This window comes from Protopterus annectens, chromosome 16.part0, assembly GCF_019279795.1.
Source record: "Protopterus annectens isolate FY-2018-M chromosome 16.part0, PAN1.0, whole genome shotgun sequence".
NCBI lineage: Eukaryota > Metazoa > Chordata > Ceratodontiformes > Protopteridae > Protopterus > Protopterus annectens.
Window position 1 is genome coordinate 629,484,775 of NC_056750.1, and position 13,497 is coordinate 629,498,271.

At 32.8% G+C, this 13,497-nt stretch overlaps 1 protein-coding gene across 1 annotated transcript in view; it reads left to right on the forward strand.

Moving 5' to 3' along the window:
• Positions 1-878: 878 nt before the first annotated feature.
• Positions 879-13,497, forward strand: part of LOC122790632 (sodium-dependent phosphate transport protein 2C-like) — a 246,201-nt gene continuing 233,582 nt past the window's right edge. The window contains exon 1 of the mRNA XM_044058156.1: positions 879-989. Coding sequence (XP_043914091.1) covers positions 879-989 — 111 coding nt within the window. The remainder of the gene's footprint in view (positions 990-13,497) is intronic.

Sequence of the window (13,497 nt, forward strand, 5' to 3'; positions counted from 1 at the left end):
CATGAGGTCCCAAATGGAAACACTGTGAATGAATCAGAGACAAAAACAAGAAAGTGAAATAAAACTGTTAAAATACAAATGCTGGAACATTCATGAGATCCAATCTCTGGTCTGTACATTGTTTTACACCTGAAAGTGTATTTCAGAGAGAACATGCTACTTACAATTAATGAATACTCCAGACTCCCAGTAAAAGGGCCAACACTTTCGCATCTTCACATGCAGTTGTTCCAACTCATGACCAAACATTCACCTTTGAACTGCCATGAGTTCTTAAAACATGTTTTGTGAATGTGACTGAAATAATGACTTATGCAAAATGTTAGCAAAGCTGCAAAAATTGCAAAGTCAAAAAGGATTCACTGGAAGCAATTATTAAATAGCATGTATCAAATATGTGGGATATCATTATTTATTTTTATTTATCCTGTGCTGACTTGGTTAGTCCCACTGGGTTAGTGGTCTCTTTTTAGGGGAGACTTTAGGAAGTAATCATACTACTAGGGAAAATATGGCCATGGTATTGGAGAACTTCTACTCATAGCTTTGGAGCCAGTGAGCTTGCAAGTAGTAGCGATTGAAGGATGATGTCTGACGAGTGGAAGATGCAGGAAGGCATGGAGTTGAAGTCCAGTGCTGAGAGAAGTAACAAGATTGTGCATGATTTGAAAGTTGTTTTTCAGCAAAATGCATTTGCTGAAGTTGAAAAAGAAGACTCAGCAAATGAAATGTATATTATTACAACCTACCAGTTGGGTTGTGAGGTGTTTTATTGAAGGAGATGGTCATGCAAAGCAAGCTGGTAAAAGAAGGAAATGTTTCGTGGGCAGACATTATGGATAAAATACAAAAAGAAGAAGCAGAGTCCTACTTGAAAGATGATGGTGAGTGAGACAAAAAGGAAATCCTATGAAGAAAAAGTGAAAGAAGGTGTATTGGCAACAACAGAAAAGAAAACGCAGAAGAAAAATACAAAGCCCAAGTATGTGGTGAGCTTTTACAATTAAGAAGAAAAAGAACGGGATAGATATGAAGTTTGGGACAACCTAATGGATCCTTTGGATGTAAAAACCCAAGAGGTAAGAGCATTTATTCTTATAAACAAGGAGATATTTTTTGACATTATATTTGAGACTGTTTATACAATGGAATGTGTTCATGGGGAATATGAAAAGAAGAAAGACTATACTCTTTGGAATTTATATGTAATAAAGGAATTTTACAGGGAAACAAAAAGGAAGATTCATGTACAATTTTGAACAGAAGTAGAAATAGAGACTTTGGAAGGACATTTGAAATGCTTATGTAAAGAAGTGCTGGGCATTGCAAAGGTTTAAGATAAAAAGTGTTTATGGACTGGTAGATGGGATTTTAAGACTGTGTTAAAGACAGAAAATGACAAAATTATACATACCCCAGGTATGCAAATGTTGAAGGAAATAAGGGTGTGGTAAAATACCGGGGGGCACCCCAAAATGTTTTTTTGTGGAAAAGAAGGTCATTTGATAAAAAACTGCAATAAAAAGAAATGTTATATTTGTGGAGAACTGGGTCATGATGCAAGAAAATGTAAACTGAAATGTTGTAAAAATAACAAAATTGGTCAGTTATGGGTGGACTGTAACACTGAAATTAATAATAAGGAAAGTGAATAAAAAAGAGAAAAAATGAACAAAGTCAGGAAACATCAGAAGTAGTGGAAGTAGAAGATAAATTAGATAAAATGACAAAGAAAGAAGTAAAAAGGAGGAAACAGAGGAAGGCTCTGAAATAAGTGATAAGGACGAAATAAACTGGGAAGCAGTAAAAGGGAAAAAAATAATTATATCACTAAAAGGATAAAAGACAGTAAAAGAAAATTTAAAGGGATGAGTATAAAAGAAATGAAGAAAGGAAATGGATGAGAAATAAAACAGAATTATAATTTCTAGAAAGTTAAGGAAAAGGGAAAATAATACTTTTAGAGTGTTTTCTGTAAATGTAAACAGTAATAAGAACATAGAAGGATAGGAGTTTTGGAATGGTGGAATAAATGTGATGTAGATGTAATTGTAGAAGATACAAGATTGTTAACAAGTGAAGAAAAATTACAAACAGAAAAATTAATGGGGGTAAGGTAACTTAGAATCTGGGAAATGATCAGTATTCTGGAATAGGTGTATTTTGCAGAAATATAGTGAGAATACTAGATATAACTTCAATATGGATGAGATGATTAGCTATTGTGGATTTAAAATAAAGAACAAGGATATAAAATTACAGCATTATATGCTTATGTTACCTGTATAGAAAGGGAAAGTTTATTTCACCGGATTCAAGACTGTATAGTGATTAATATGAATATTATAGTGACAAGATATTTTAATTGTGATTTAAGAGGCAAGAGTAAAAGGAAATGACATTTTTTAGAAGTTATGGAATGTGGTAAATTAGTGCTTTGGGATAAAAAATCATGGCTTACAGAAAGGGTATTCACAAAATTGAATTAGATTACTTCATAGTATCAAAAGGATTAACTTTAGGCAAAGGAGAAATAATTGAAACCTTTTTTTCTGATCATGTAGCAATATGGCGAGAGATAAAGGAAAACAATGAATATATACAAATAGGGAAAGAAATAAAAAGGTTTAATGAAAAAAAACATGGGATGAAGAAGCAAAGAGAATAGTAATACAGTTATGGAAAGATCATATTACTATGAGAGCATTTTATAAACACTGGTCTGAATGGTGGATGACTTTTAAAATAAAATTAAAAAAAAGTGGCAGTATGATGTGAGAAAAGCATAGGAGGGTATATAAAGATGTTTTGGAAGATTTAGAAAATGATGATAGAGGGTATCTTGATAACAAAAAAGAATTCTGTAGAAAATTCAATAGAAAATTAAGGCGTTATTATTCAAGCAAATATATTTCTTTCAAGGAAAAAAGAAGTTTTGCCATGTTTAAATAGATTAGTAAAGGAAGATAGTAGTGTAGTGAGAGAAATGAGAATGTAAGAGGAGAAACAGAGAAAACATGCAAGAACAAATTATGAATATTGAAATAGAGTATGTACACTAAATGTTTAAAGAAAAAAGAAGAAATTGAAAATATTACTGTAAGTAAAAAAGTTTTCAGATCAAGAAAATAAAAAATTGATAAATATTTCTTTATGAGAGTTAGATAAAGTATTAGGAGAAGTGAATATAGATTCAACTGCATGGCCAGATGGAATAGGATATGAAATGTATCACAATTTAATGGAATGCCAAAAAGAACATCTTTTTTAAAGATTTTGAATGAATGACTAAAGGAAGATTATATGTATAAAGAATTAATTAGTGGAATACTTACATGAACCAGCCTGATACTGCAGCACCAAAGGTCTATTGTAGAAAAAAATAAACAAAAAAAAAAAAAAAAAAAAAGAAACTCAGCAGACCACCAAGTTAAAAACTCATAGCTTTTAATTCATGAAAAAGGTTAGTTCTTTCAGGTAAAAAAAACCTTCATTAGGCCTTTTTCATGGATTAAAAGCTGCAAGTTTTTGGCCCGGTGGTCTGCTGAGTTTTCTTTCTTCTTACTTACATTTATTTGGATGAAAGAAGACAAAAGTCAATTAAAAACTGAAGACCAGTAGTACTGAATAATAATGACTGTAAGACCTTTATGAAAATGATATAGAAGAGGTCTGAAACTAAAATGGAAATTGTTGTGGAGTATGTATGTTTTACATAAATGGAAAGGATGTCAAGAATTATTAATGATAACGAAAGAGAGAGATTGTGTATATAATTAGAAGAGAAGAAGCTAAACTTATGATAGGGGATATTAATAAGACATTTGATACTATATGACATGAAATGTTATGTGTGATAATGAAAAAATACAATATAAGTGAAAAAAATTTGAAAATTATGTCTGTCCACCTATAGCAATAATAAAGTAAAATTATAGTAAATGATTGGTTAAGTAAAGATGTGAAGATGAAGAAGGGTGTAAGACAGCCTCCAACTGAGTTGTATTCATTTTGCTTTAGTTATAAATGTATAAACAATAAATAGAGAGAAACAGTTCCCTAGCAGGTAAACGCTCCTTTTCCAAAGAGAAATAAATAAATAATATGTGCACCAATTGATGGAAAGGAGTGAAGCTGGACAGTTCACCAAAAATTACTCAAGATAACTCCAGGTACATCAAAATACATCCATGTAGACCGCAAAGTTCTGTAATTCATATGAGATTTTATTGCAACAGACAAGCACTTTCGCTATGTATAGCTTCTTCAGGTCACTTTAATAATGCAAGGATAAAATTGCCCAATATATAGGCATACCAATTAGACAATTAAAACATTAATTACGTATTTAAAAGGGAAATGTAAAAACAAGGTATAAAAAATATATATAAAAAATATATGTATACGGCAATGCATAGAAGTGTATCTCAGACCAAATCCACATATGTAGATATAAAAATATAAAAAACATATATAGATGCAATGTGTACATATATCCAAGCATATAAAAGAACAGCAATAAATAGAATATATTATGTTACATTTGTAATACTAAAAGATATATATGTGTATACAAAAATGTATAAATGGGTATCAAACATCAAACAGCGCTTGTCTGTTGCAATAAAATCTCATATGAATTACAGAACTTTGCAGTCTACATGGATGTATTTTGATGTACCTGGAGTTATCTTGAGTAATTTTTGGTGAACTGTCCAGCTTCACTCCTTTCCATCAATTGGTGCACATATTAGTTATAAATGTGATTGTAAGTGAAATAAATTGTAAAATGAAGGAGGCTGGATACATAACACCTGAAGGGCTAAGAATTCTAGTTTTGTTAACTTATGCAAATTATATTATAGCAATTGCAAAGCACAACACTTAGATAAAAAGAAGTAACATTTTGTCTAAATGAGTGTTTAGAAGCAATAGGAATAACTTTAAAAAAAGAAAAGTAAAGGATTAGACAATATAGTTAAGATAGGGAATACATTTTACAATGAATAAAATCTCTGTATTAGTTATAAAATTTGAGAATAAGAATGTAGATAGAATTCAATGGCATAAAAATAATAGAAAAGTTATAATACATTTTTCTGGAAAACATATAGACTATCATTTAGGAAAAAGTTTTATTTGATAAATTCAGTAGTAGTGGGTAAATAGCATATTTGGCAAGTGCATTTATGTTGCCAACAATATTTGATATGGGGGTTCTAGACTGAATCCAGTAAAAAGAGTAATTTTGTGTGTAAATTAAGTGGAAGGAGGTTTATGGTTAATTAACCCAGTGGTATATATTGCTTCACTAAATGTATATAAAAAGTGTAAAAGTGGATAAATGAAGAATATGAAAGATTAGCTGTAAAATGTTTAAATATTAGTATGATAAATTCAGTGTTTGGTAAAAAGGAGCAAAAGAAAAAAATGTATACATGAAGAGATGAAATGCTATCAAGAAAAAAATTAATATGGACAATACAAATTGATGAAATAGAAATGGAAAGAAAAGTATGGTATAGGAATATAATAATGCAAAATTATTATGTTATACCATGGGAAAATCTAGCAGAAGGAAAAAATTACAGCTATAAAAATAAGAAATAGATGGTGTAGTAGGAAAGTAAATGTCACGATTTTTGTGGAGACTGATAAGAGTTAAATTACCAGTGAAAAGAAACATGCTGTATAAAAAGAAAAGTGAAAGAATATGTTTACATTGTGGGGAAGAGGAAACTACCAAACATGTTTTTGACTAGTAAAGGAGTTATGAAATTATGAGAAACGTTATGTTAAGAAAATGTTTTTGAGGATTTAAAAGAAGTGAATAAGATAAATATGGATATGATTAAATATGGGTATTATAACAATAGAAGTAAATAATATATCAAAAGAGTGGATAAAAATGTTTAGTATTATATGGATTATATGGAGTGAAAGGATAAATTAAATTATGTTTAATGGAAAATTAATATTGGTATCACTATTGAATAAAATGAGATGGTGGTTATGGAAAAAGGAGTGGGGGTCTAATACGGATAAAAAACTTGATATAATCAAGTATAAATATATAACAGGAAAAGAATGAAAAAGAAAACTGTATATTTGTAAATGTATACATATGTAAATCTTTTATAAATAATGTGTTTTTTTTATAAATAAAGGTTCCCCCTACTGTTTTTGAAAGGTGTCATAGGATGTTTTACATCCATCTGAGCTAACACCAACTCAAGGAGATCGGACTTCAGTTTAACATCTTGTCTGAAAGATGACACAATCAGGAGTGCAGCTCCCCTTTATGCTGTACTGCAGTCCATCTACTTGGTGTGGGAATAGAACCCACAACCTTCTGCACCTAAGGTGAGTTGCACCACTGACACTGCTAACTTTTGAGGCTTCATTAGCCAGCCTGCTACTTAAGCAAAAATTCATAAGCAAGATGCCCTGTATAGCCATACCCAGATATACGAATGATGAATAAACAAGGAGGAGAATTCACAGAGGGAAAAATATTTTTGACATAAAGGCCAAAGGATGATTTTTCTATAATGAAAAAACTGTGCTTTACTTAGCTAGGATCCCTACTAGATGAGTAGAATGAAAGAGTCTATGATAATTAGACAAATGGAAAATACCCTTTCAAAAAGCACTGTTCTTTTCCAAAACCTGTGGCATAGCATTGGTGATAATAAGAGAAATTAATACATCTGTGCCCAAAAGATATGTATCTAGCAATGCTTTGAGAAGTAAAAAAAAAAAAAACATATAAGAAATTCATCTGGCAGCCATGAATCATAACCAGGACTTTTAAAAATATAATATGCTAAGCAGGTACCCATTCCAGTTTTCAAAATAACATTCATTATATACCTACGGATATAACCTCAAAATAGAAAAGCAGTAGTTGTTAGTGAATAGTCACAAGCAGGATCACACAATGACCATCATTTAAGGAAGAACTGGGAAAAAACCCAGGAAGTAAGAATCCATGTGGGTCCATTGGCAATACATAGATCTCATGTTTCCTGTGCAAATCTACATGAAATTCAAATGGAAAGAATCTTGAAAAATCTGTTAGCCCATTATTTTCAGGTTAGCATTTTGAGAAGACATATTTGTGAGTAATTGAAGTTTATTTTCTTAAGTGAACTCTGCAAAACAAACTGTTATATGCTGTGTATTTATGTGTATCTACTTCAGTTGATCGAACATCCAGATAACCACCATATCGAAACTTGTACGAATGAAGTACCTACTGCACATGTCTGAGAATACTCAGACTTTCTGAATGGAGATTGCGGAGGAAACAGAACAACAGCTGCTCCATTTAAGCACTTAATTAAAATTAAAATATGCCATTTTCAATGGTTATGCAGGGAGGCAAGCCCCCCAGCACCCCCTGCTAATTATATATACCAATTCTGAGATCACACTACAGTGGAGATAAGTGTGAATTTTCAGTCCTTACTGCAGTGCAATCTCATTCGGAAATGTTGAAAATGGTATATTTTAATTTTAATCAAGTGTTTAAATGGAGCAGCTGCTCTTCTCTTTGCACTGCAATCTACATTCAGAAAGTCTGAGTGTTCTCAGACATGCACAGTAGGTACTTTGCTCTTCCAAGTTTCATTATGGTGTAATTTCATTATTCTAAACTTGTGATCTTCTCGTTTCGACAATTAGCATTTAAGTTTTCTGGACATTTGATCTATTGAAGTAGATCCATTCCTACAAAATGTATAACCAGTCTGTATGATATCCCTAATGTGTTCACCATAAGCTGTCATTATGTTATTCCCTGTGTCTGTGGATCATTCATATGTGTGATATCCCTAATGTATGTAACAAAAGCTGTCATATTATTATCTGTGCCTGTAGATCACTCATTGTGTGATCTTCCTAATGTGTGTGCACCATAAGCTGTCATTATATTATTACCTGAGTCAGTGGATCATTCATATGTGTCATATCCCTAATGTGTGTATCATAAGCTATTATTATATTATTACCTGTGTTTGTGGATCACCCATCTGTGTGATATCCCTAATGTATGTAACAGAAGTGGTCATTATATTGTTATCTGTGTCTGTAGATCACCCATTGTGTGGTATTCGTAATATGTGGACCACAAGCTGTCATTATATTATTACCCATGTCTGTGGATCACCCATCTGTGTGATATTTGTAATGTGTGCACTATAAGCCATCATTATATTATTACCTGAGTCAGTGGATCACCCATCTGTGTGATATCTCTAATGTGATCACCATAAACTGTCATTATATTATTCCCTGTGTCTGTGGATAATTTATACGTGTGATATCCTTAATGTGTGTAACATAAGCTGTCATTATATTATTACCTGTGTCTGTGGAGCACCCATCTGTGTGATATCCCTAGTGTGTGTGTGCAAAATAATCTGTCATTATATTATTACCTGTGTCTGTGGATCACCCATCTGTGTAATATCCACAGTTCTTGTTCCATAAGCTGTTATTATATTATTACCTGTGTCGGTTTAATTCTCCAAGTCTTCTGGGTTTCTAATACATGATGGGAACAGACCCCCATTCCTAAGTCAAAGTATGATTAAAGTTCATGAAATTAGCATTGTTTCAATCTTTGATGTTAGACAAAAGTTCCTTTCACAGCACCAGCAAAGCAATTCATACAGAGTTACATGTACTGGTATATCTAAGTACAACTGTAAATTCTTTTTTATGAGACTCATTGCTCTTACTACTATTGGAACTGTCTGGGTATCCTTTTTCCACATTGCCCTCATTTCTGCCTGCAAATCCTAATATTTTATGACTTTGTATCTCTCTCTCTACATAAGACACTATAATCACTGACTGTAGCATTTTCAGTGATCAATGCTACGTTTGTCTTCTTTTTCAAGAACTTCTTTATCTGATTTTCTCATATCTGTTTTTTGAATTGTTGGTAATTGGTGATTCTATTTGATATAAACCATCATTTTCCATAATTCTTTGTGGCTCATGTTTCCAATGCTTCTCAGCTACTTCAAAATTGTAATGTTTGCACAATCCCCAGTGCAACAGTCTTGCCACATTATTATGCCTTTCACTATACAAGCTCTCTGACATTAGTGTATTATACACAGCAAGAAGATATGCAACTTTTTCAAACTCTGTTTAAAAATAAAACTTCATTTGTCTGTTTCTCTGAATTGCTCATTGGAATTTGTAAACCAAAATGCATATAGTCCTCTTTACTGGGCTGCTAATATTAGCCTTTTGTCTTTTGATTTAAAGTCACCTGTCATAAACAATTCCTACATTAGAACACAAAGTCGATCAGGAAGTTTTCTGCACTTTCAACTATATTTATGCCGTTTCCACATTTTTTTGCCTTCTCACCTGATCCTTCACTTTATATTCTTTCTTTTTTTTTTGGCACATTTAGTTGCTGCCTGATTTTTGTCTACATCTGGTTTGATTTACATTCTCTGATATACTTCTACTAAAGTAAGCAGGGAAGTCATCTTAGACTTGTTCTCCTCATGTTTTACAACTTTCATTATGTTTAGATCTTGTGAGGTCAGTAGACGTGTATGCAGTCCTATGATTGCAGATCTACACATGTAATCACTTTCAAGGAGGCCCATACCTCCATCAGAACAGGGGATATATAATCTTGGTATGCACTGATTTTTATAAATAATTTGATAAGTGTGTAGAATTTTACTTGTTTTCCTCTCCAGCTGATGCAATACCTTTTGGGGCCAGTCAATCACCCAAAAACTGTAAGAGCAAGAAGAGCAAATTGGTATATAGTTTGGACTTTGTTTCTACATGTCAGGACTGTTTTCAGTATTAATTTCAGTCTTCGAAAATATTCCTTACTAAGCTTTGTTCACATCTGTTCATGTTTTATTGTCAATCTTTCATCAGTTCCCAAATATTTACACACTCCCTCCTGCTCACGTTCCTTTATGTCACATTCCTGTCCAAGAAAATTATTTTCCTGGTGTTGCAGTTTTCCTGATTTAAAGGTTGCTTTTGCACATTTATCAAGACCAAATGATATATCATCTGAGAAAAAATTGACCACTTGCAGTTGTGCTTTCAGTTCCTCATCTGATGACCCATACAGTTTTAAATCATCCACAGCAAGAAGATGACAAGTCTTTATACTTTGCTGTTCTCTGGGGGCAAATTGTAACCATGACCTAATATGTTAAGTAGACTGCTTACTGGGTTAAGGGCAAGACAAAAGTAAAACAGTGACAAGGAGTCATACTGGAATATTGCCATTTGAAATTGTATTCCTGGGATAATAATTTGTTCTTTATAATGGCTTAGCTGCAGACTAGTTTGCCACTGTTTCATGATCACTGTGATGTAATTGGTCAATGTAGCATGTACTTTATACATCTGTAAGCACTCCTTTATTCAGGAATGTAGAATGGTGTCAATTTTTTTTGTAGTTTCTTCATGCCATACTTAGATAATTTCTTCCCCTTTTCATAATTCTACATTATGACTTTAGCAACAAATGATCTTTTATTCCATATGACTTTCTTTTATTACCCTTACCCTTTTGTTCTACTGCCATGATTGAGTTTTCTTCTAAATGACTATAAACTCTATTGGCATCAGTTCCAGTATATAGCTTGTACATCGTCAGAAGGCAAGTTATTAGTCTATAGTGTTTAGGATAGTTTGTAGTTCATTCTTAAGGAGGAATATTGTTTTTCCTGTTGTTAACCAGGTTGGTGTCTGTTCAGGATGTGCATATAAATAGTTCTTACTCAGGGCTAAATGTTTGTCTAAAGAATGTAATACTTTTAACCAGAAGTTAGGTACTGTAGCTGGGCCTGGGGTTTTCCCTTTAGGAGCTTTTCTTAATTTTATTTCAATTTCACTGGCTGTTATTTCATCCTATTTCATATCCTGTACATTTGAACTTTACTGTTTCTTTAACTTCTATCTATTCAGAATCTTTGTTATATTCCACAGGGTCTTCATAGATCTCCAGAATGTGTCTAGTTCTTCTATCTTTGGTTGCGTTTCTATTCCTTTTGCCTTATTTCCCAGTTCTCTATAAAACCTTTTTGGGTCATCAATGAAGTGCTTATTTTGTACTTTTCCTTTATATTTATCTGCATATCCGCTAAGCTTTGCTGCCTGTGCTGTCTTTAGTTTATTATTTACAATAGTGTGCAATAAATCCTGGTCTGTTCTAATACTTTGTGTTACTTTTATCACATCTATCTTTCTAAGTATTTTTGTTTAAAAAATAAAACAATACTGATGACTAAAGGGCGAACTGCAACAGAAAAAGCAACAATGAAAAGAAATGTCAGTCCGGCCACCAAGGTTAAAGGCATAAAGTTGCAAGGCAAAAAAACGTATAAAAACTCAGGTTTATTGTAAAAAGGATTAGCACTTTCGCAAAATGTGCTTCATCAGATCCTATAAAGTCAAACTAAAACATACTCATATTTAAAATAAAAAACTACCAGTCATAAAACACTAACAATTAATGATGCAAAGGCCGAGCTTTCAAGGCTGGCTTTAAAGGTATAGTATAATTAAGTCCTGGTGATCTATGTGCCTGTAAGGCTGCTATCCATTTCATCTCCAATAACTCTTATTTTGTTGATGGTATCCCCACTTCTAGGGCCATCACTTGCAATTTCCTTAGTGGTAAATTTAAATGAATGTCCAATATTAATTTTAATATGCTTATAGAGAGCATTTAGACAGTTCTTCCTTCTAATATCTCCTAAATGTTGTAATACACATTATTTTAATTTTTTATTGGTATTAGCTATGAAGAATGAATCACATTCTACACATTTGGCTAAGTATAGCAGATTCTCTGACTTGCAATCTGCATGTAACCTAAAGTTATAACATCTAGAGATGACTGGATGAATATACTAACTCCGAGATCGCACTACAGTTGGGAAAAGGGCAGATTTAAAAGAACAGCCAACCGATTTCTTTCCCTTGGAAAGAAATCAATGATTTGGCTGTTCGCTGAAATGCAGCTTTGACACATATGTGTCGAATATAAGTGAGTTGATATTCTGCTTGTTCGATTATATAATATAGACCCTCTGTGGATCACCCATCTGTGTGATATTCCTAATGTGTGCACCATAAGCAGTAATTATATTATTACTTGCATCTTTAGATCACCCATCTTTGTGATGTCCCTAATGTGTGCACAATAAGCTGTCATTATATTATCTGAGTGAGTGGATTACCCACATGTGTAATATCCCTAATGTATGCACCATAAGCTGTCATTATATTATTATCTGAATCAGTGGATCACCTATCTGTGTGATATCCCTAATGTGTGCACCATAAGCTGTCATTATATTATTACCCGAGTCAGTGGCTCGCCCCGTCTGTGTGATCTCCTTAACGTGTGCACCATAAGCTGTCATTATATTATTACCTTGTCTGTAGATCTGCTTTGCTAAACCACTTTTAGTGAACTGCAGGGATTTGTGTAATATCCAAGCTAACAAGCAAGAAACTGACTTCAAACCTTTTAGCAATTTGAAAGAAAAAATGACCTACGTAGGCTAGGGTATTTTATATGTGAGGTGATTTTATCTATTAATCTTTGAAAGTGTAGTTCTGCGGTGGTGGTGCTGCGGTAGTGTTGTCACCTCACAGTAAGACGTTGTCCTGTTCGATTCTCAGCTAGAGCATCTACTGTGTGGAGACATGCATGAATGGGCGTACCTTCGTTGAAAAATCTACTGCCAATCATTAGTGGACCGGAGTTCCACTGTGGTGACCCCTAACCGGGAAAAGCCGAAAGACACAACAACAACAACAACAATCTTTGAAAGTGTAAATGTTTTGTGTTTACTATATAAAATCCATAGTCATTGTCACCAGAAAAGAAATGTCCTCTTCAGTTTTCTTTTTGTGGTTTCTCAGCACTAAATCTTTTTGGGAAAAACATACATATTTCATAAAATAAGTTTTTGGTCACATTTTTAAATTTTGATGTCAGTGTTTTGAGGACTGTCTTACTGGCAACAGCATTTGGTTTCTTTATCATATGTAGTTAATTTATAGAGAAAATGTGACATATTTGGTGCCAAGTGTCTGTAAGTCTTTTGGAATAGCTGCAGTTTGACTGTTTTTCCTCAGTCACACTTTTTTGGAAAATGTTCACATTTGTCTTCTAAAACAGTACTGCGCAGTCCTAGTTTTCCGAGATTTTTTTTTTTTTTGCTGCAGCTCATTTACCTTGACTTTAATGCAGTTATACAATCTGAGTGCTGGCAAAGTGAAGCTTCTAATTAATGCCTTAGCTTAATTATTGAAGATGTTAACTCTTTCTTTAAATGTTTTGAAGATTAAGTATTGATGCTTCATAATGAAGACATTGGAATTCTTGTTTCTGTGTTCGTACTTTTAAATTATTTAGATTCAAATGTTTATTATACAATGCTGTATTGAGTTATATCAAACCATTTTGTTATATTTAATTAA